We start from the raw sequence: 24618 nt of genomic DNA on the forward strand, positions 1-24618 counted from the left end.
TTCGTTTCTTTTCATGGCTGAGTAATATTCCATTGTATATATGTGCCACATCTTCTTTATCCATTCATCCGATGATGGACACTTAGGTTGTTTCCATCTTCTGGCTATTGTAAATAGAGCTGCAATGAACATTTTGGTACATGACTCGTTTTGAATTATGGTTTTCTCAGGGTATATGCCCAGTAGTGGGATTGCTGGGTCATATGGTAGTTCTATTTGTACTTTTTTAAGGAACCTCCATACTGTTCTCCATAGTGGCTGAACCAATTCACATTCCCACCAGAAGTGCAAGAGTGTTCCCTTTTCTCCACACCCTCTCCAGCATTTATTGTTTCTAGATTTTTTGATGATGGCCATTCTGACCGGTGTGAGATGATATCTCATTGTAGTTTTGATTTGCATTTCTCTAATGATTAATGATGTTGAGCATTCTTTCATGTGTTTGTTGGCAGTCTGTATATCTTCTTTGGAGAAATGTCTATTTAGGTCTTCTGCCCATTTTTGGATTGGATTGTTTGTTTTTTTGTTATTGAGCTGCTTATAAATTTTGGAGATTAATCCTTTGTCAGTTACTTCATTTGCAAATATTTTCTCCCATTCTGAGGGTTGTCTTTTGGTCTTGTTTATGGTTTCCTTTGCTGTGCAAAAGCTTTGAAGTTTCATTAGGTCCCATTTGTTTATTTTTGTTGTTATTTCCATTTCTCTAGGAGGTGGGTCGAAAAGGATCTTGCTGTGATTTATGTCATACAGTGTTCTGCCTATGTTTTCCTCTAACAGTTTGACAGTTTCTGGCCTTACATTTAGGTCTTTAATCCATTTTGAGCTTATTTTTGTGTATGGTGTTAGGGAGTGATCTAATCTCATACTTTTACATGTACCTGTCCAGTTTTCCCAGCACCACTTATTGAAGAGGCTGTCCTTTCTCCATTGTACATTCCTGCCTCCTTTATCAAAGATAAGGTGACCATATGTGCGTGGGTTTATCTCTGGGCTTTCTATCCTGTTCCATTAATCTATCTTTCTGTTTTTGTTCTAGTACCATACTGTCTTGATTACTGTAGCTTTGTAGTATAGTCTGAAGTCAGGGAGCCTGATTCCTCCAGCTCTGTTTTTCGTTCTTAAGATTGCTTTGGCTATTCGGGGTCTTTTGTGTTTACATACAAATTGTGAAATATTTTGTTCTAGTTCAGTGAAAAATGCCAGTGGTAGTTTGATAGGGATTGCATTGAATCTGTAGATTGCTTTAGGTAGTAGAGTCATTTTCCCAATGTTGATTCTTCCAATCCAAGAACATGGTATATCTCTCCATCTATTTGTATCATCTTTAATTTCTTTCATCAGTGTCTTATAATTTTCTGCATACAGGTCTTTTGTCTCTTTAGGTAGGTTTATTCCTAGATATTTTATTCTTTTTGTTGCAATGGTAAATGGGAGTGTTTCCTTAATTTCACTTTCAGATTGTTCATCATTAGTGTATAGGAATGCAAGAGATTTCTGTGCATTAATTTTGTATCCTGCTACTTTACCAAATTCTTTGATTAGCTCTAGTAGTTTTCTGGTAGCATCTTCAGGATTCTTTATGTATAGTATCACATCATCTGCAAATAGTGACAACTTTACTTCTTCTTTTCCAATTTGGATTCCTTTTGTTTTCTTTTCTCCTCTGATTGCTGTGGATAAAACTTCCCAAACTATGTTGAGTAAGAGTGGTGAGAGTGGGCAACCTTGTCTTGTTCCTGATCTTAGTGGAAATGGTTTCAGTTTTTCACCATTGAGGACGATGTTGGCTGTGGATTTGTCATATATGGCCTTTATTATGTTGAGGAAAGTTCCCTCTATGCCTACTTTCTGCAGGGTTTTTATTATAAATTGGTGTTGAATTTTGTCGAAAGCTTTCTCTGCATCGATTGAGATGATCATATGGTTTTTCTCCTTCAGTTTGTTAATATGGTTTATCACATTGATTGATTTGCATACATTGAAGAATCCTTGCATCCCTGGAATAAACCCCACTTGATCATGGTGTATGATCCTTTTAATGTGCTGTTGGATTCTGTTTGCTAGTATTTTGTTGAGGATTTTTGCATCTATGTTCATCAGTGATATTGGCCTGTAGTTTTCTTTCTTTGTGACTTCCTTGTCTGGTTTTGTTATCAGGGTGATGGTGGCCTCATAGAATGAGTTTAGGCGTGTTCCTCCCTCTGCTATATTTTGGAAGAGTTTCAGAAGGCTAGGTGTTAGCTCTTCTCTAAATATTTGATAGAATTCTCCTGTGAAGCCATCTGGTCCTGGGCTTTTGTTTGTTGGAAAATTTTTAATCACAGTTTCAATTTCAGTGCTTGTGATTGGTCTGTTCATATTTTCTATTTCTTCCTGATTCATTCTTGGCAGGTTGTGCATTTCTAAGAATTTGTCCATTTCTTCCAGGTTGTCCATTTTGTTGGCATAGAGTTGCTTGCAGTAATCTCTCATGATCTTTTGTATTTCTGCAGTGTCAGTTGTTACTTCTCCTTTTTCATTTGTAATTCTATTGATTTGAGTCTTCTCCCTTTTTTTCTTGATGAGTCTGGCTAATGCTTTATCAATTTTGTTTATCTTCTCAAAGAACCAGCTTTTAGTTTTATTGATCTTTGCTATTGTTTCCTTCATTTCTTTTTCATTTATTTCTGATCTGATTTTTATGATATCTTTCCTTCTGCTAACTTTGGGGGTTTTTTGTTCTTTCTCTAATCGCTTTAGGTGCAAGGTTAGGTTGTTTATTCGAGATGTTTCCTGTTTCTTAAGGTAGGATTGTATTGCTATAAACTTCCCCTTAGAACTGCTCTTGCTGCGTCCCATAGGTTTTGGGTCATCGTGTCTCCATTGTCATTTGTTTCTAGGTAATTTTTGATTTCTTCAGTGATCACTTGGTTATTAAATAGTGTATTGTTTAGCCTCCATGTGTTTGTACTTTTTACAGATCTTTTCCTGTAATTGATATCTAGTCTCATAGTGTCGTGGTCGGAAAAGATACTTGATACAATTTCAGTTTTCTTAAATTTACCAAGGCTTGATTTGTGACCCAAAATATGATCTATCCCAGAGAATGTTCCATGAGCACTTGAGAAAAATGTGTGTTCTGTTGTTTTTGGATGGAATGTTCTATAAATATCAATTAAGTCCATCTTGTTTAATGTATCATTTAAAGCTTGTGTTTCCTTATTTATTTTCATTTTGGATGATCTGTCCATGGGTGAAAGTGGGGTATTAAAGTCCCCTACTATGAATGTGTTACTGTTGATTTCCCCTTTTATGACTGTTAGTATTTGCCTTATGTATTGAGGTACTCCTATGTTGGCTGCATAAATATTTACAATTGTTATATCTTCTTCTTGGATCGATCCCTTGATCATTATGTAGTGTCCTTCTTTGTCTCTTCTAGTAGTCTTTATTTTAAAGTCTATTTTGTCTGATATGAGAATTGCTACTCCAGCTTTCTTTTGGTTTCCATTTGCATGAAATATCTTTTTCCATCCCCTTACTTTCAGTCTGTATGTGTCTCTAGGTCTGAAGTGGGTCTCTTGTAGACAGCATATATATGGGTCTTGTTTTTCTATCCATTCAGCCAATCTTTGTCTTTTGGTGGGAGCATTTATTCCATTTACATTTAAGGTAATTATCGATATGTATGTTCCTATTCCCATTTTCTTAATTATTTTGGGTTCGTTATTCTAGGTCTTTTCCTTCTCTTGTGTTTCTACCCAAGAGAAGTTCCTTTAGCATTTGTTGTAAAGCTGGTTTGGTGGTGCTGAACTCTCTCAGCTTTTGCTTGTCTGTAAAGGTTTTAATTTCTCCATCAAATCTGAATGACATCCTTGGTGTTTAGAGTAATCTTGGTTGCAGGTTTTTCTCCTTCATCACTTTAAATATGTCCTGACAGTCCCTTCTGGCTTGCAGAGTTTCTGCTGAAAGATCAGCTGTTAACCTTATGGGTATTCCCTTGTGTGTTATTTGTTGTTTTTCCCTTGCTGCTTTTAATATGTTTTCTTTGTATTTAATTTTTGACAGTTTGATTAATATGTGTCTTGGCGTATTTCTCCTTGGATTTACCCTGTATGGGACTCTCTGTGCTTCCTGGACTTGATTAGCTATTTCCTTTCCCATATTAGGGAAGTTTTCAACTATAATCTCTTCAAATATTTTCTCAGTCCCTTTCTTTTTCTCTTCTTCTGGAACCCCTATAATTCGAATGTTGGTGTGTTTAATGTTGTCCCAGAGGTCTCTGAGACTGTCCTCAGTTCTTTTCATTCTTTTTTCTTTATTCTGCTCTGCAGTAGTTATTTCCACTATTTTATCTTCCAGGTCACTTATCCGTTCTTCTGCCTCAGTTATTCTGCTATTGATCCCATCTAGAGTATTTTTAATTTCATTTATTGCATTGTTCATCATTGCTTGTTTCATCTTTAGTTCTTCTAGGTCCTTGTTAAATGTTTCTTGTATTTTGTCTATTCTATTTCCAAGATTTTGGATCATCTTTACTATCATTATTCTGAATCTTTTTCAGGTAGACTGCCTATTTCCTCTTCACTTGTTAGGTCTGGTGGGTTTTTATCTTGCTCCTTCAACTGCTGTGTGTTTTTCTGTCTTCTTATTTTGCTTATCTTACTGTGTTTGGGGTCTCCTTTTTTGCAGGCTGCTGGTTCATAGTTCCTGTTGTTTTTGGTGTCTGTCCCCAGTGGCTAAGGTTGGTTCAGTGGGTTGTGTAGGCTTCCTGGTGGAGGGGACTAGTGCCTGTGTTGTAGTGGATGAGGCTGGATCTTGTCTTTCTGGTGGGCAAGTCCACGTCTTTTGCTGTGTTTTGGGGTGTCTGTTATTGGAGTTATTATTATGATTTTAGGCAGCCTCTCTGCTAATGGGTGGGGTTGTGTTCCTGTCGTGCTAGTTGTTTGGCATAGGGTGTCCAGCACTGTAGCTTGCTGGTTGTTGAGTGAAGCTGGGTGCTGGTGTTGAGATGGAGATCTCTGGGAGATTTTCGCCGTTTGATATTATGTGGAGCTGTGAGGTCTCTTGTGGACCAGTGTCCTGAAGTTGGCTCTCCCACCTCAGAGGCACAGCACTGACTCCTCTCTGCAGCGCCAAGAGCCTTTCTTCCACACGGCTCAGAATAAAAGGGATAAAAAGTAGAAAGAAAGAATTAGTAGAAGAAAAAGAAAGAAAGAAAGAAAGAAAGGAGGGAGGGATGGACGGAGGGAGGGAGGGAGGGAGGAAGGAAGGAGGGAAGGAAAGAAAGAAGATAAAGTAAAATAAAGTAAGATAAAATATAATAAAGTTATTAAAATAAAAAATAATTATTAAGTGAAAAAAATTAAAAAAAAAAACGGACGGGTAGAACCTTAGGACAAATGGTGGAAGCAAAGCTATACAGAGAAAATCTCACACAGAAGCATACACATACACACAAAAAGAGGAAAAGGGGAAAAAATCATAAATCTTGCTCTCAAAGTCCACCTCCTCAATTTGGGATGATTCGTTGTCTAAAGGAGGGAAGGAAGGAAAGAAAGAAAGAAAGAAAGAAAGAAAGAAGATAAAGTTAAATAAAGTCATTACAATAAAAAATATTTATTAAGAAAAAAAATAAAAAAAAAAAACAGACAGATAGAACCCTAGGACAAATGGTGGAAGCAAAGCTATACAGACAAAATCTCACACAGAAGCATACACACTCACAAAAAGAGGGAAAGCGGAAAGAATCATAAATCTTGATCTCAAAGTCCACCTCCTCGATTTGGGATGATTCGTTGTCTATTCATGTATTCCACAGATGCAGGGTACATCAAGTTGATTGTGGAGCTTTAATCCGCTGCTTCTGAGGCTGCTGGGAGAGATTTCCCTTTCTCTTCTTTGTTCTCACAGCTCCCAGGGGCTCAGCTTTGGATTTGGCCCCGCCTCTGCATGTTGGTCAGCCGGAGGGCGTCTGTTCTTCGCTCAGACAGGACGGGGTTAAAGGAGCAGCTGCTTCAGGGACTCTGGCTCACTCAGGCCAGGGGAGGGGGGCCGGGGGGGGAGAGGGAGGGGCACTGAGTTCGGGGCAGGCCTGCAGCTGCAGAGGCCGGCATGATGTTGCACCAGCCCGAGGCGCACCGTGCATTCTCCTGGGGAAGTTGTCCCTGGATCCCGTGACCCTGGCAGTGGCGGGCTGCACAGGCTCCCCGGAAGGGGGATGTGGATAGTGACCTGTGCTCACACACAGGCTTCTTGGTGGCAGCAGCAGCAGCCTTAGCATCTCATGCACGTCTCTGGGGTCCGCACTTTTAGCCGCAGCTCGCGCCTATCTCTGGAGCTCGTATAAACAGCACTCTTAATCCCCTCTCCTCTCGCACCAGGAAACAAAGAGGGAAGAAAAAGTCTCTTGCCTCTTTGGCAGGTCCAGACTCGATAGTGCTCTTTTATTAATAGTGTAGGATATTTTTTTCCTTTGGGCTTAGTCTGGCTTCGCTTGCTCAGAGGGTGGCGCGTGCAGAGGCTTCACACCCATCCTTTCAGACCAGATTTCCTGGTGTGAAATGTTATGGGTTTATTTCTGTAGCTCCTTTTCTTCTCTTGTGTTTCCCACTTAGAGAAGTTCGTTTAGCATTTGTTGTAGAACTGGTTTGGTGGTGCTGAATTCTCTTAGCTTTTGATTGTCTGTAAAGCTTTTGATTTCTCTTGTCAAGTCTGAATGAGATCCTTACCGGGTAGAGTAATCTTGGTTGTAGGTTCTTCCCTTTCATCACTTTATTTTTTTAATTAATTTATTTTATTTTATTTTATTTTTTTTTATTTTTTGGCCGCATTGGGTCTTCATTGCTGTGTGCAGGCTTTCTCTAGTTGCAGCGACCAGAGGCTACTCTTTGTTGCGGTGTGCAGGCTTCTCATTGCAGTGGCTTCTCTTTTTGCAGAGCACAGGCTCTAGGCATGCGGGCTTCAGTAGTTGCGGCATGCGGGCTCAGTAGTTGTGGCTCGCGGGCTCTAGAGCACAGGCTTAGTAGTTGTGGTGCACGGGCTTTGTTTCATCACTGCATGTGGGATCTTCCTGGACCAGGGCTTGAACCCGTGTCCTCTGCATTGGCAGGTGGATTCTTAACCACTGTGCCACCACGGAAGCCCATCATCACTTTAAATATATCATGTCACTCCCTTCTGGCTTGTAGAGTTTCTGCTGAGAAATCAGCTGTTAACCTTATGGGAGTTCCCTTGCATGTTATTTGTCATTTTTCCCTTGTTGCTTTCAATAATTTTTCTTTGTCTTCAATTTTTGCCAGTTTGATTACTGTGTGTCTCAGCATGTTTCTCCTTGGGTTTATCCTGCCTGGGACTCTCTGCGCTTCCTGGACTTGGGTGGCTATTTCATTTCCCACATTAGGGAAGTTTTCATCTGTAATATCTTTAAATATTTTCTCAGGCGCTTTCTCTCCTTCTTCTCCTTCTGGGACCCCTGTAATGTGAATGTTGTTGCTTAATGTTGTCCCAGAGGTCTCTTAAGCTGTCTTCATTTATTTTCATTCTTTTTTCTTTATTCTGTTTTGTGGCAGTGAATTCCACCATTCTGTCTTCCAGGTCACTTAGCCGTTCTTTTGCCTCAGTTTTTCTGCTATTGATTCCTTCTTGTGTATTTTTCATTTCAGTTACTGTATTGTTCACCTCCGTTTGTTTGTTCTTTAATTCTTCTCAGTGTTTTTTCTCTAATTCTTCTAGGTCTTTGTTAAACATTTCTTGCATTTTCTCAATCTTTGCCTCCATTCTTTTTCCGAGGTCCTGTATCATCTTCATTATCATTATTCTGAATTCCTTTTTTGGAAGGTTGCCTATCTCCACTTCATTTAGTTGTTTTTCTGGGGTTTTGTTTTGTTCCTTCATCTGGTACGAAATCCTCTGCCTTTTTATTTTATCTTATCTTTCTGTGAATGTGATTTTCCTTCCACAGACTGCAGAATTGTAGTCCTTGCTTCTGCTGTCTGCCCTCTTTCTGGAGACAAAATCAGTGACATCATCTGCCTTCCAGTGGAAAGAGTACTTTGTGATGTACCAGTGTTAGCCTGTCTGATATAATAGGTCATACAATACGGGGAAGGAAGTTCACTGCTTTTTATATTTTTTCACTGTTGGAATCCCTAGATGGTACTGTTGTCAGATTTTCATCTTTTGCCACAGTATCCATTCAAAAACAATTTTTTTCCATTTGTTTTTTTGGTGTGTTTGTGATCTTCACAGTGTGATTGATTATGTTTCTTTTTTAAGATAATCTTTAACACCTACTTGTGGTGTAGTTGTGAGGCTGCATCCCAAAAATAATTATTATATGTGTTAAGTATCTTTGCTTCTATATTTATTGATTCTTTTAAGAGAACAATATTAGCATCAAAATTTGCATTGATTATGGTCTTTGCAAGCCAATGTGTCCTCCCTACACAGTGTCTTATATTTCCAAATAAAGCTATTGAGAGAATACTCAATGGGAAGGATTTTATGAAAACTCAAAGAAAAAGTGACACCCTTTTTGCCTTCCGAATGATTTGAGGGAAAGGCCTCATCTTATATTCACACCCGTACTGTAGGTATTGGTGGGGCACAGAGCCAACTTTGTCCAAAGCAACAGGAATAACTTTTCTCTCTAGATTTCTTTCTAGGACATCTATAACACCTTTAATGATTTGAACCTCCTTAAACCCCACACCTAAACCCAGGTTTACTCTCCCCATGGGGAGTCATTGTGTGTTTGATTCTTTTCGTAGACAGCCCTGGCCTGTTTCATCTTCTTTTTTCACCTTTCAGTCATGCCCTTTGCCTCTGCTGTCTTCCTTCTTTAGTTGTGTCTCTCCTCACTTAGCTGCCAACAGGGTATTGCTGGAGTTTGTGTATGTCTTTTTGGTACATACTTTATTTTTATTTAAAATTTTTTTTCTCTCTTGGATACAGGTTGTTATAGGGTAAGAGCGCAGAAATTTGAGGCAGGCCTGGGTGCAAATTCCAGCTTTGTTACTTACTTGGGCAAGTTACTAACCTTTCTAAGTCTCAGTTTCTTTATCTCTGAAAAGAGAATAATCTGAAACTCTGTTAAAATTTTAGAGATGATTAAGTGAAAAGCATATATATACATGAATAGCAAATATAAACATAAGGCACTAAAACGTTGGGCTCCTTTCCTTTGTATTGTTTTGTACACATGCTGACAGGAGTCGTGCCAGTTCAAGTTTCCTCGTAGTAAAATCCTATAGAGTTCATCTCTGACTTTTGATCACAAACCTCTCTCTCACTTGCTATTCTAACCAAGACCCAAAGCCTCCTACTGCTTTGGGTCTCGGTTAGAATAGCAAGTGAGAGAAAAGGAAGAGGTGGCAGGCCGTAATCGGTGGGCGGTAATAAAAGTGCCAACTTTCCCCCAGCCTAGGGAGGAGGAGCACGAGAAGCAACCAACAGTTGCTGGGATGGAAGGGTATATATAGGAAAAGTATAGGGAGACAGGTGAGGCTCCGGAAAATATTTAAGGGGAGAAAGCATTTCTTCAAAGTACTAATGTGAGATTTTTTTAATGTTTAATTTTTTTATGTTTAATTTTTTTCATTCAATTAATACTTATCTTTGATTATATGAGATACTTTATTATTTCATTTTTATCCTGATGCATTTGTAGCCATAAATAGACAGTTAAATAAATACCTAGGTATGCAGACATTTTCTGAATAAAAAGTATGATAACATGATATGTTAACTGTGCTAACATAACATTGTCTTATCTATCTAGTTGTTTGAAAATCCCAAGGTAGTGTTGTATAGAAAAACTAATAAGCAGTTATTTCGTCCATTAAGTCTAATGAGAGAAATTTAGAGACGAGGAAGTAGACCTAACAGAGTGATTTAGTTCTTCTCATTATTATGTTATGTTTTTCTTCTTCATTTCTGTTTTACATGCCTTCATGAGAGACATTCATGCTAGTGAGTTGCAATTATATTTTTTAAATTGTGTGTACATTTTGCAACAACTTTAACTCTTTACAGAATTTAGATATATCATGCTATCATGTCACACTAACTTTGCTCCTTGTTTGTATGTCTGTTTTTTAAATGTTTTTTGAATGTGGTCACATCTCCATCCTACCACCTTAGCCATTAGGTAAACTACATTTTTAGAAACTTTAATCTTTCTTGTAGCTCATTCATACCTATCCCATCATTTTGGTTTCTTTTTCCTTCATTCCCTGTGATTTGTTTTCATCTTACACTGACACCCAAACCTGGAAATAATCATCTTAATTCACTAGTTTTGTCACACTTCAGAAAAGACTGTCCCTTATCAGATTAGTTTATGATACTTTAGTGTTTTCTACCCTGGCTTGAACCGACTTAGTAATTTCAGTTTTATAACACCCAAAATGGTTAATATGACTCCATTTATTCATTCAGTATAGAGTCATTAAGAGTTTCTTATATACCAGGTGATACACTAGATCCTAAGAATCCAGAGCTACATTAAACAAGATTCTTGTACTTGAGTAACTTTTAATTGTACAAGGCACTGTTGTGAGCATTTCACTTATATTTGCTCATTTAGTCAACTAGAACTTAGTATTCCCAAGTCTATCCTTAGAGATTTTGATGCAGTAGGTCTAAGGGGGAACCGCGGCATCTAGAATTCTTACAAGTACCACAAGTGGTTCTGAGGTCATTCCTGATTGGGTAGATGGAATCAAGCTTAGGAGTCATCCTCACCCTTAGAAAATAAAAAAGTCTTCCTAGTGATCCAGCTCTACTATCAAACTCTATGATTTTGAAGACCCAGGACTCTGGTTTCTAGATCCCTATTCAGGAATTTTCTGAGAGTTCGCGTGGAATTCTTTAGCCTATTTTCAAAACACATTTATATAAGTTAAGGTTTGTAGTTTTTGCCTGTTAATAGGAAGTTAGTCTAAATGACCTTTATATTCCTTTTTGCCTTATACAGTACTTTGTGTGTTAGCTGTAGTAAGTTGATATCCTTTCTTTGCACTATGTCTTCTGGAAAAATAGGACAAAACCATGATTAGCTTATATTCTGCTACTGTTCATACCTGACACTATTCTTCATAAAAGCATCCCCCCAAAGTGTATTTTCTTATGAATTTTTTTTAAGACTTCATTTTTTTAGAGCAGTTTTGGGCTCACAACAAAGTTGAGAGGAAAGTACATACAGCAAACTTCATGACTTTTTTTAGATTCAGCTTTATAATATTCTGATCTTTTTCTTTAATGTAGCCTAACGCTCTAGGGTCTGTATTGAAAGCAGCATGAAATAGCTTTGAGTACTCTGATGCACTGATATAATAAATACTCTTGGTTCAGAGGATGATTCAAGTTGAATTTTTAGTGTTGTCATGTTGCCACCAAAGAGAAAACAGCTCCCCATTCAAACACTGTTATAAAATATTTTACTCTAATTTTATCTCATGCATGCTTTGATTTATTTTAAGGCTACATTCCTTTCATTATATTTGTTTCACTTAAGTACTTACTTTTATCTTCACATACCTGGTATCAATTTTTTGCCTTTATAGACAGCCAAATATTACTACATATTGTTTATTAATGACATTACATATTTTATTTGATCATGATATGATAGATGCATTGAATTACTCTAAATGCATGCTTGAAATTCTTATAAATCCATGGTACAGTTGTTAAACATACTCAGCATTTTTAACTCAGCAAAAAAAAGATCTCTCACATTCATTTAAGAATTAGCTTGTAAGCCAAAAATGACAGATGTAGTATTACAGCTGAGCAGTGGACTTGTTGAAGAAATCATCTAAATGGCAGAAGCATTTGGACAGATACCCAAACGCCTTTTAAATTCCTTCCTCATGTCCTGTAGTAATCATTGTTGCAACACTGATAGTCGTTTTATAAGTTTTTTCTGCCTGCTTTTTCAGTTTTGAAAATTTCACACTTGAAATGGAAAGACCAGAGTTACTAGAATTCTGTTTCTCTGTAATGTTATATATATATATATCTTTAAACTGCAGTCATTGCTCTTCTAATTTTCACTGAAAATAGTTTGGATTCAGTATCTAAGTATATATTTTAAAATTTTGTAATATCGAGATGACAAAAATAAAAGAACAGTTGGTAGAACACTAGGTAGCAATAATGTATAAAAGTAAAATCTTTAAAATAACACTTTCCATTTCAATGTCAATGAAAAGAAAGCAATTTCAGCTATATTCTCTAATATATATTAATTGTTTTAAACATGTTTCCTACCTTCAAAGCTTTCACATGGGCAACGTGGTCCTATCAGTAAATTTCTCTCATTACATACAGCAATTCTCGATTAGAAAACAAACACTTCCCAGTGGGAGGGCATATTAACAGGATAGTAAATTAGTATGTAATCCGAATAATAGGAGATTCTGACCTACTCCCCTTTCCAACTGATATATAAATTCATAAATTGAAGAATATAACTATATATTTAAATATTAAAGATATAATGATATGAAAAGTTACTTTTAAAGAAATACCTGTAGAAATTTTCACAAATCCTCCTTTCAAAATTCAATTCTAAGTTCTGGTATTAATTTGTATAAATATAAATGTGTATATAAATGTGCATTAATTTGAAATATGTAAAACTACATAAAATTGTGGTTTTTTAATTTGGGGTTTTGTTTTGTTTTGTTTGCTTTTTTAAAGTAATGGATTAGAAATTGTAGATTAGGTCTGGTAGAGCAGGAGTACTTATTTCTGGCTTCAGAGATCTTTCAGGTGTTTTCAGGATATTAAAAAACTTAACCAACCAAAGATTTAACTTTACTAGACAGTAATGATGTAGTGATAAGTACTTCATCCCTTACTTGGCTAATAAGTACTTTTATTTTGAGAAGTAAAATGTATGTCAGCCAAAATTATTTAAATGGAAAGTGCTTAAGTTTACATTTTTTAATTGCCCATATCAAAAATTTTTGAGTTGCCTTTAGCAAAATTAATTTTAAGTCAAACCACATAATGTAAAAAGAGTAACTTTATTTCCACCCTCCCATCTCCCAGATACCTTTACCTACAGTAATATCATTTCTCCCAAATGTACACTTTTCTTTTTAGATATCTGTAAATGTCCTTATGTGATTTTAGATATATCCATGATACATGTATAAATATGTGCATACGTAATGAGTCAAGTTTATATTTTTTTAAAGAAACACATCAGGATATATGGATCCAAACAATAATATCCTCCACAAAGTAGACACATTTGGACCTCATATACTTTTCGCAGCTATCCTGGCATTGCTCAGTATGGTTACTTTGTAGCACAGCCTTTGATTGTAAGAGTCTTCTTCCTTCAAAGATGTATTTTGTTTCTGGAAATTCATACTTTGCTCAGAGTAAAGAATAAACTGGGTACGACTATTTGGTATGAACAATGAAGTAAGAAATTGGGGAGATGCTAAATGTCTGACAATAGAGGAATAATAAAGAATGGAAAATTATGTGGCCAATAAAAATAATATTTATAAAAGGGGTTTAATAGCATAGGAAGATTTTTAAGTTATATCGGGGGGAAGGGATAGCGAATTCTATATGAAGATATGATTTACATATATAATGTGCATAGCAAACATGTTTATATATGATAATATCAAATATTGGTGAGGAAGTAGAGGAACCATATTTCATACACTTCTGGTACCATTTTTAATGGATATTGCCACTTGGGAGGGAAATTGGGCAGTATCTCTTAAAATTTAAAATCTTTTGATTCAACAATTCTACTTCATGATGATCTTTCTTAGAGAAACATTCGCTCGTGAAGTGGAGGCATTATTTATGGTGGCCTTTGAAGCACTGTGTATAATTAAAAATTGGAAACAATCTAAATGTTCATCAGTTTAGGATAAAATAAATGAATTATAGAATTAAATGATTATGTCCACATTGTGATCTACTGTGTAGCAAATGGAAAGAATGAAGTAGAAACATGGATGGATCCCAAAACATATTCTTAGGTGAAAAAAATTTACAGACTGTATGTGACATGAGCCACTTTTTAAAAAATGAAAAAGGAGACTGATATATCCTTCTGTGTATAATACACATGTATTGTTTAAAAAAAAGAAAAGAGGGCTTCTCTGGTGGCGCAGTGGTTGAGAGTCCAACTGCCGATGCAGGGGACATGGGTTCGTGCCCCAGTCCGGGAAGATCCCACATGCCGCGGAGCGGCTGGGCCCGGGAGCCATGGCGAGGCCCGCGTATGGCCAAAAAAAAAAAAAAAAGAAAAGAAAAACCACAATGAGGATGCACAGAAAAGTGATAAATAGGAGGTCTTTAATCTTTACTTGTAATATTTGAAGTTTTTTCCCTAAGAATGGATGTGATAAATTACAGAAATAAAAACTTGAAAATATTTACTTGTGCAGAGAAGGAGATATATAAAAACATAAACAGCAATTATCATTATGAGCTTACAGTTGACATTTTCTTCTGTTTTCTGTATTTTCTAAAATTCTATAATAAATGTATTATTTGTATAATCAAGACAAAAATTGTAAAGCTATTTTCAAAAAGACACACTATAAATGATGAAAGGACATTTCTTATGTGGCTTATGAATTACTTCAGAATAAAAATGAATTCAAAGCATTTCTTAAGTTGATCGAATTGTTTGTTCAAATAAGTGTGTATTTCCCAGTCCTGTGAAATAGTAGCATTCATCCTGATGTCACCAATGCATTTGTTAAAAATTCAGTCCCCTTTGTTCTAGTTACAATTCATATAGATTAGACTCTCTAGTAAATCCATTAGTATAGTTTGGGTAGGTAATTTTAACTACTGGTTTAAGATACCAAGTTTCAAATCAGTGTGAAGGACTCCTATTGCCTTCATATTTTTAACATTGTATCTCTTTAAAATGAAAAAGTCTTTATTATATAAATCTTATATAATACATATAATCTTTACATGGCCAGTAGCTATTTTTTTATTAATCACTTATTTTAGTTCTAAAATATAGATTTTATTAAATCCTTTCCTCAAATATCACCTTTTAACAGAGCGATGCCTTCCCTGCCCAACGTCTTTAACATAACACCACCACTAATATCTCTATCATTCTCTCTACCCTCACTCTATTATTATTATTAGAATTTATTAGCTTATCACCCTACGTTTGTTTGCCTTTTCATCATTACAATGTGAGATCCTTAAAGAGTAGTGATGCTATTTGTGTTTCTCTGGTATCTAATAGTACCTGGCACATTTAGATACACAATAAATATTTTTAAATGAATTAGATGTTGAGGAATGAAATATTCTGGTTGGGACTTCCCTGGTGTTCCAGTGGTTAAGACTCCACGCTTCCATTGCAGGGGGTATGGATTCGATCCCTGGTGGAGGAACTAAGATCCCTCATGCTGTGCAGCATGGCCACAAAAAAAAAAGAAAAAAGAAAAGAAAAACAAGAAAAAAAAAGAAAGAAATATTCTGGTTAATGGAAAGTTAGTCCTATATAAAACAGCAGATATGAAAGAGGAAATAAAAAGTGTACTTTTGTAAAAAGTATTAAGTGTCTTGTACTTCATACTCATTATGCTTTAAATATGTAGTTGATAGAATACCAGTTAATATAAGATTAGACATGGGTCTATAAATATAGATATACAGATAGATACTATTGAGAGCAAAAAAAATCTTTAGGGATAATTGAAAAATCAGTGGTTTAGTATCTTTAACCTAAGATGATTAGCTTTTCCTCAGTTCATAGAAGCAGAATATCCAAACAAACAGGTTTTTGTGTCCTGTTTTTTTTTCCCCCCTCAATTCTTAATTGGCATAAGTGGATCTTAGGGTTTGGTTAACTATCACTCAGTGACTCATCCAGAAGCATTTTCAGCATGTGGTACAGGGCTAGTAATACATGTAGAACAGGTTCAGAAACACAACCGAAATTCTCTGTAAATAGAATGGAGATGAGTTTTATCCCCTGAGAATTACAAATAGCAGGGACAAAGAGTAGTTAAGGTGTGGATTAGTTAAAATGAATAATTCAAAGGGAATTGAACATCAACTCGATGAAACCTTATTAAAAGAATAAGGAGAGGGCTTCCCTGGTGGCGCAGTGGTTGAGAGTCCGCCTGCCGATGCAGGGGACACGGGTTCGTGCCCCGGTCCGGGAGGATCCCACATGCCGCGGAGCGGCTGGGCCCCTGAGCCATGGCCACTGAACCTGCGCGTCCGGAGCCTGTGCTCCACAACGGGAGAGGCCACAACAGTGAAAGGCCCGTGTACCACAAAAAATAAAATAAGGAGAAAGAGGAGCCCGAGACACCAGAATAAAATGGGATCAATGTCCCACTCAGGTAAGCAAGATTGATTCTCAGTCGCTTAGAGATGGCAGCTTCTGCCCTTGTCAACTCCAGTTTCCCACAGCGAAATCCCTGTCTGGAGCCTCAGGCCCATCTCTGTTTAAAAGCAATTTTTTTTTTTTTAATACACGTAGAAAGTTTATCAGCAGCGTATGCCCCAGTTGCTTGTCGAATTTAGAATTAAATTATCCTCCCCAACACAAAGGATTTAGTGGTCCAGCCATGACTACCTGCTCCCATGTATTCTTTTAAACCCCACAAGTATTTTCTCTATATTGACCCAGAGTCCCTTTCAAAACTTAATCTAACTGATGCCTAACTACTAAAATCCTTCCCTGAACCCTTTCCTGTAACTGGAAATACTGTTACTTTGCTTAACTTCTTTTACCAATCTTCCTTGTGCAGGTGTTATTTCCTGTGCTCTTTATCTATCTATAGTTGTTCTCCTGAACATAGACAAATGCCTTGCCTCAGGTGCTTCACTACCTTACTTCTAAACTGGGCCAGCTCTCAGAAAATCTTAATGGAAGGACCACTTACTGGTCCTGGTGATTATAGGAACCTTACCACTTATATAATATTTGGGAGTATTTTGCCTTAGAAAGTCTATCTAGGAAATGAGATTAGATAATTGGGTTCAGAATAAATATCCAGTTTTATTTTTTATTTATTTTTTTTAATTTTATTTATTTATTTTGGCCATGCCACGCGGCATGCAGGATGCAGGATCTTAGTTCCCCGACCAGGGATCGAACCCGTGACCCCTACAGCGGAAGCGTGGAGTCTTAACCACTGGACTGCCAGGGAAGTCCCATATCCAGTTTTAATATTGGAGAAGCCATGAACCTTTTGTGGATAAAATTCAAAGATCAGTTGTTGTTTCTCATTGCAATAAAAACTAAAATGAATAATTATAGGAGTCTTTGACTTTCGTACCAGTGATAATCTTGTTGATAGAGATTGGAATAAACAAGCATTGCTTGGCTTAATACATCAGAGTGTAATGAGCAAACTTTTCACCATCATATATATGTAAAGACTGCTGATGTAAATATTGTTATGAAAACCTGTTGCTATTTAGTGTTTTATCTGGTGCTTTTGTTCAAGTGAGCTCTCCCATTTCTGAGAACAGAACTCCATGTTGATGTCTCTCCTGCAGTTATTTCTCAGCACTGCAGAATATGCCATGCTGCTTGGAGTTTAATTCACCATAGCTGAGAGCATTTCTCATGGGTTAACATCTCTGTTGTTTCCTGTCTAATTGCTGATTTTCACCTTTTAACAGGTAAAATTCTCCTTGTTTGTCCAGCCCAAAGTACGTTGCAGTGAATATTCCTTGAGAGCAAAAACAGTTCATTCTAGGTCCTTATATTACTATTTTTAAAGTCGTATGTGATTTATGAGAAAGTCGTATGAAAACTAAAAACCCAGCTAGCATAGAGACTCATCTAGTCACGTTGGGGGCCTGGGCTAACAATAGTTGGAGATTCTGATTATACTTTAACTTTGTAAGAAATGTGACCTCTTAAGGTTACTATGCTGAGTTAGGATATCAAACATAAACTTGTTAACATGTGAATAATATTGACTTAGTTCAAGTAAGATGTTCACATTAAGAGGATAAAATGAGAAGTCTGAGTCAACAAAGTAAAATGTGACAGGTTATATTAGCAAAACAAGTAGGAGGAAGTTACCTGAGATTGTCAACCTGTACCCTTGTCATCTGTTCCTCACTCTGGAACTGCGTTTGCAGCTCTAATGTTTCCTCAGCATTTTCACAGTTCAACTTAAATTAGAAGAGTAACTATTATTACAAAGTCAGAATGATTTGAGGCAGATTTTCTTTTACTGTGTAAGCAACATGAGAATAGATGAGTCTTTAGAATTATCATTTGAGGGGGGGGTGGTGGTGGTATGAATTGGGAGATTGGGATTGACGTATATACACTAATATGTATAAAATAGATAACTAATAAGAACCTGCTGTATAAAAAAATAAAAAATAAGTATATCTGGTTAAAAAGAATTATCATTTGGTTCATAGAAGTGTCATTTTATTAAACTTAGTATCCTCAAATTTCTAGGAGATAACTACTTAACTGTTCAGTATAGGGGAAGAATAATAGTGCTAAAAGTAACTTTCAAGTGTCATATAATGAATAAGAAGAGCAGGTGAAATCTAAAACCTAAGTCTTTCATTTCCTGTTTGGAGTTAGCATTGACCTCAGAATTAACCACAATGTCCTGAATCCAGAAAAAGGCAAACTTTGCTGTTTAATTTTTTCGAAACAAATTCTTTTAAAGATAAATAGCACATTCCAAATGACTTATCAAGAATATATTTCAGTAATGAAGTCTAGTGTGTCTCACAGTTTAACATACAAATAGGTATGGATTTCACATATGTTTTATGCATTTATAAGACAATTTACCCCAGGGAGTACAGGGCATTTTCATGTCAGTAAATTGTTGAATTAATAAATTTTTGAGAAAAATAATTTTTTACTACTTCACATCCATGATGATGGCTATCATCAAAGAGACAATGGTAAGTTTTGATAAGGATGTGGAGAACTTACCACCCTCGTAATTGCTGGTGAGAATGTGCAACCACATTGAAAAGCAGTTTGGCATTTCCTCAAAAAGTTACAACTGGAGTGACCATATGACCTAGCTGTTCTTTTATACATACATAAAATTAATGCCTGGACTTTCCAGAAAGTTAAAGACACAAGCTGCATTCACCTTAAAGCCTTGGTATGAATTAAATAATGTGTAGCAATATGCTTGAATGGAACTTCCACCAATCTGATTGTGAGATGCTTTTACTAAAGATAAGAGTACCAAGAGTGAAGTAGCCTGTAGCAAGTATCTAAATGCCTATTTTCTCTGGTTATACTTTGAATGTTATTGTCACTTACAAGAGTGAAATGACCTTTAAAACACATTTGAAAGTTTATCTGAACTCAGAAATGTCAGTTAAGAGTACTGTGTAATAGTGGAAAGATCATTCCAGTAGACTCAAACATAGCTGAATTTGAGACCCCACCTGAAATTTACCAGCACCTTCTTCCTGTTTAAAGAAATTAATCTCTGAACCTCTGGTTTTTCATCTGCAAAATACCTAATAGAGCTGTTGTAAGGATTAAATGAGATACTATGAATAAAACAGACTATGCTCTCTGCTTCCCGCCCTGCACATACTCTTGTTTCTACTTCCGAGAGTACTTTCCACCCTGTACCTCCGCCTGCTGCGCACACACAAACACACACCTGCACAAACTGAGTTAAATCTTCTTCCTGTAGGTTCCCATCGAACCTAGGGATTACCTTATTGAAGCACTTACCATATTCTATTGAATTTTCATGTATATTTTCCTCTCTTCCCCGGAAAACTAAGTTCTTTTTTTTTTTTTGCCACGCCACGCGGCTTGTGGGATCTCAGTTCCCCAACCAGGGTCTCAGTTCCTGGAACAGGGACTGAACCCTGGGCCACAGCATTGAAAGCGCCAATCCTAACCACTAGACCACCAGGGAACTCCCAAAAACTAAGTTCTTTAAGGGGGAAGAAAAAAAAAGAAAACCTATTTTGTCTTCCATTGTATACATATTTGCCTGGCATGGTGTCTAGCTCAATAAATATTTGAAAAAATGAATTTTAGGAACATCTAGCATTATACTGGGTTCATAATAGCTCCCTGAAAAGGTGTAATATGTCTTTGTTTGCTTTCTGTTAGAACACAGTCAACTTGAAGCATTTTCAAATCTATAATATGCAGTGATTTATATGTTAAATGGAAATGTTTTCATTACTAGCTATACCTGTGGAATGAAGAGAATGTTTCTTATCTGTGTTGTAATAGACTGCTTATCGTTTTATATTTATCTTTGTACTTTGTACATTGTGTTTTCTTGTAATATTCAGATATATATATTTACTAACTTAAAAATTTATTTTACAAATATCTCAAGAAGATGCAGGTTAATGTGCATATTTCATGCCATTCTTCTCCATCTGATATTATTTAGACTTAGATGAAATAGCAAGTTTGGAAACAATGCTATAGATTTAAGAAGGCCTATGAAATATATGGAAATTCAGTCATTTTAAGCAATATAACTGAAATTTGTTCTTACCATTTTTTATTTTAAATGTCTTACAAAATAATAATAATCATAGAGAGGTAATAACTATTTTTGGATGGAAGGAATGAAAAGAAGGGAGGAGTAGAGGAAGTTTAATTGGTATGTTTTGTTTCCTGGACTTAGCATATTTCCATACATATGCCTCTCTAAATTATTTACAAAAGCTCTGCTGAATAAATAAAAGTTATTAACTGCATAATAATATGGGGATATAGAAAAAAGTAGAAGTAATGTTTATGTTTCTATAAATTGAGATTTCTTTAGTGTTTCATAATTTTCTTCTTTCAGGTACAGAGAACTACAACTTAGTACAGAAAGCAAAGTAACAGAATTTCTCCATCAAAGTAAAATAAAATCTTTTGAAAGTGAGCGTGCTCAGCTTCTACAAGAGGAGACTGCAAGAAACCTCACACAATGTCAGTTGGAATGTGAAAAATATCAGAAAAAATTGGAGGTACATATATAAGCTTTTCTTTTAAAATTAACACAGACTGTAAGCTCCATAAGTACAAGGTCTGTATCATATTGAGCTTTATAAATAATATTTGTGTTACGTATGAGAACAAGCCTGTGTCCTTAAGTTTTAAAGATCTCTTATCAAGAGGACATATCTTCCTCTTTTAGATAAAGAGGTGGAAAGAAGGAAAGGACCATTTCTAAGAAAAGGAATGCAAATTGCCATAGGTCTGTTTGTTGTTTTTAAAATACTGGCAAAAGTACCCTTAAATCGGAAATCTCATTTAACTAGAAAGTGGAGGGCTTCTCTGGTGGTGCAGTGGTTAAGAATCCACCTGCCAATGCAGGGGACAGGGTTCGAGCCCTGGTCCAGGAAGATCCCACATGCCGCAGAGCAACTAAGCCCGCGAGCCACAACTACTGAGTCCATGTGCCACAACTACTGAAGCCCGCGTGCCTAGAGCCCGTGCTCCACAACAAGAGAAGCCACTGCAATGAGAAGCTTGTGCACAGAAATGAAGAGTAGCCCCGCTCCCTGCAACTAGAAAAAGCCCACGTGCAGCAACGAAGACCCAATTCAGCCAAAAATAAATAAATTTATTTAAAAAATAATAAAAAAAAAATAAAAACACTGAATGAGGGACTTCCCTCGTGGTCCATGCTAAGACTCCATGCTTCCAATGCAGGGGACCCAGGTTCGATCCCTGGTCAGGGAACTAGGTCCCACATGCTGCAACTGAAGATCCCACATGCTGCAACTAAGCATGGGACTTCCCTGGCGTTCCAGTGGTTAAGGCTTCACCTTCCAATGCACTGGGTGTGGGTTCCATCCCTGGTTGGGGAGCTAAGATCCCATCTGCCTCATGGCCAAAAAACCAAAATGTAAAACAGAAGCAATATTGTAACAAATTCAATAAAGACTTTAAAAATGGTCCACATCAATAAAATCTTTAAAAAATAAATAAAATAATAATAAAAATTAAAAACATGGAATGAAAGGTGCAGTAATACCATTAAAAATAAAAAACATGGAAATATCATTAACATGATTAATTAGCTAATGATGTAAGTATTCATTACAACAATCTTTCAGAAATTTCATTTCTGAAGAGTACTCTGTTAAGTAAAACTAACAAAATAGAGTCTCAGAAAATAAAGCCTTAGGGGAAAACATAAAAACAATGTTAAATAATACATATTTAAAGAAACGTAAGTAAAAATTGTAGATGATGCTTACTTCTAAACAAAGCAGTGTTCAGCATTTAAAACTTCTTCAGGTGCCTTCTTTGGGAAATTGCTGCAGTCATAATCTGCTACTGCCGACTCTCCCACACATTTTAGATTAGATTAGCTCTAATTTTGTATTCATCTTCTGCAAATTTTTCATGGTTTAATTTTATAATTCCTAGCAATTTCTTTTTCTTTTCACATTGGATGGCTGTGCTTAAGGATGTGTTTGGGATGGGGGGGTGGGGTTATATTTAGGAAGGTAAAGAAGCACTTCCCCTCTCTCTACTGAAATAAACATTTCACTAACCAGTACTTCACAACATACAGTGCTGATATTTTCTAAACCATTCTATTCTATTATTTTTAGCTGGTTGGAGTTTAAATTGACTTCACGACCTCCTAAAGGTTGTGACTTTAGGAGGTCTATGGGAAAGTGGTATGAAAACCACTTTCCCATAGACCTACCCACTTGGTCTGTGGATGCAGGTGACTAATAATTATTGTGTTCTCTTGTGTAAAGGTCTTACATGGAAAAACAACTTTGTAAAAAATATTATGATTCTAAAAACTTTGGTTGATGAAACTGAAGCTGTAGGGGAGTTTCTTTACAGCTTCTCCTTTGTTAAACTAGGATCTTTGAGAGGACAAGGACTGTTTATTTATTACCGTGTCACCAATGCCTAACACAGCGCCTCACTCATGGTGGATGTTCAATAAGTATTTAATGAGTGAGTGACTGGTTTGATGAAAGCTAATATAATACCATTGTTTGAATCCATTTTTCTGATAGCAGAAGGTATCTTAGACAATTGTTATTTATAATGAATTTAGAGAGAAATAATTTTGTGAAAGGTAGAGATTGCTATAATTATGTACTTTTCAGTGGCTTTTACCCAGTATTCTCATTGATTTATAACTTGGGAACAGTTTGTTTTATTTTTTCGTAATTATCAATTGCCAAAAGCTTTCAAAACACTGGCTTTATATTTTTCTCTCTTTTTAAAGCAATTATTGACCTGTAATTTTGTATTTTCATTCATTTTATATATGTGTTATCTATATAATTTTGTATTATCATTATTAAAAGGAAGGAGATATCCACTGTGAAAGCTTGATATTTAATGGATTCCTAAAAGCCGTTGACCTATTTTTTGCATTCGTGTTTAAACTCAAATGTTCATAGACTGGTTTTTTCCTAAAGAATCTTTAATGTAATAGCCTTCCATGGGTCCAAGAATCAAGTTCTTCAATGGCTTTTCAGAAACTGTAATAAATTTTTTCATAGCAGCCACTCAGACAAATCCATAATAAAGGAGAATTCACTACCATGGGGTACTGAGGTATTGGAAGGTACCCCAAATCAAAAGTTTCTGACAATCTCTTCTCTATGTTATGAATGAGAATTTTAAATTGTACCTCTCAATTTAATACTACTTTTAAAGTCTCTTTTTAAAATAGTATTTTATGAAATATCTCATCTTCAACATTTTGATTCTTTATCTCTTTAGATATCCATTTCTGCATTTTTTCTTTGTGTGGTATTTTTATTGGAGAAAGTGGGGTACAGATGAAAGGTATCAGCTGTGCTGTAGGAATTGCCATTTAACACTATCCTTACTGATCCTCTCTTTGACAAGGAATTCAGCCACCAGATTCTTAATTACATCGCAATGTAGTGAACTCTCTGAAAGCTCCAGATTGTTAAACTGTGCAGTGATTTTGTTATAATAAATTCTCTAGAAAACATTTCCAGCCAGCAAGAATGAATAATGCTAAAACAGGAATTTTCTTTTTCTGACCCAATCAGGGACACTAGAAATCATACTACAGATATTATTCCCATGTTATTCTTTCTCTGCCCTTCAAAGGAATGTATTTGGAGGGTGGGAATGATGTTTAGTTTATCTAGGGTTGGGGGAGGGGGGGTTAATTAATTAATTTATTTGTTTGGCCGCACCGTGCAGCATGCGGGAGCTTAGTTCCCCAACCAGGGATCAAACCCATGCCCTCTGCACTGGGAGCACGGAGTCTTAACCACTGGACCACCAGGGAAGTCCCTCAGGGGGGGAGTTCTGATGGAAATAATTGAAGAAAATGAGATGGAATAGATTAAAAGAATATTAAATCAAAATTTCTGCTTGTTAAAAACTGTAAATAGATCTTCCACATCTTCTTTCTTACCATCACAGGAAGCACACAATCACATACATTTGTTAAGGTGAACTTTGTCATTAGAGAAACTAATAGAAAATTCAGAATAATTAAAGCAGTACATCTCATTTTTACAAACCATTTAATACAAAGTTCTCATAGTTGTATTTCCTGCAATGGTAATAATATTTTTCAGCACTTTTACTGTGTTCTAGGTACTCTGCTAAGCACTGTGAGTTTATCCTCTCACGTAATCCTTCCAGCAATATTCTGAGGTAGG

At 36.2% G+C, this 24618-nt stretch overlaps 1 protein-coding gene across 4 annotated transcripts in view; it reads left to right on the forward strand.

The window, feature by feature from the left end:
- PIBF1 (progesterone immunomodulatory binding factor 1) overlaps nucleotides 1-24618 on the forward strand; it is a 212324-nt gene that overhangs the window by 106642 nt on the left and 81064 nt on the right. For all 4 annotated transcript variants that reach the window (XR_013824935.1, XM_079903403.1, XM_079903405.1 and 1 more), the window contains exon 11: nucleotides 20790-20955. Coding sequence is in view for 3 of the 4 variants with exons in the window: in XM_079903403.1 (XP_079759529.1) it covers nucleotides 20790-20955 (166 nt within the window). In the remaining variant the exon portion in view is untranslated. The remainder of the gene's footprint in view (nucleotides 1-20789; nucleotides 20956-24618) is intronic.

Source organism: Stenella coeruleoalba (assembly GCF_951394435.1).
Source record: "Stenella coeruleoalba genome assembly, chromosome: 18".
NCBI lineage: Eukaryota > Metazoa > Chordata > Mammalia > Artiodactyla > Delphinidae > Stenella > Stenella coeruleoalba.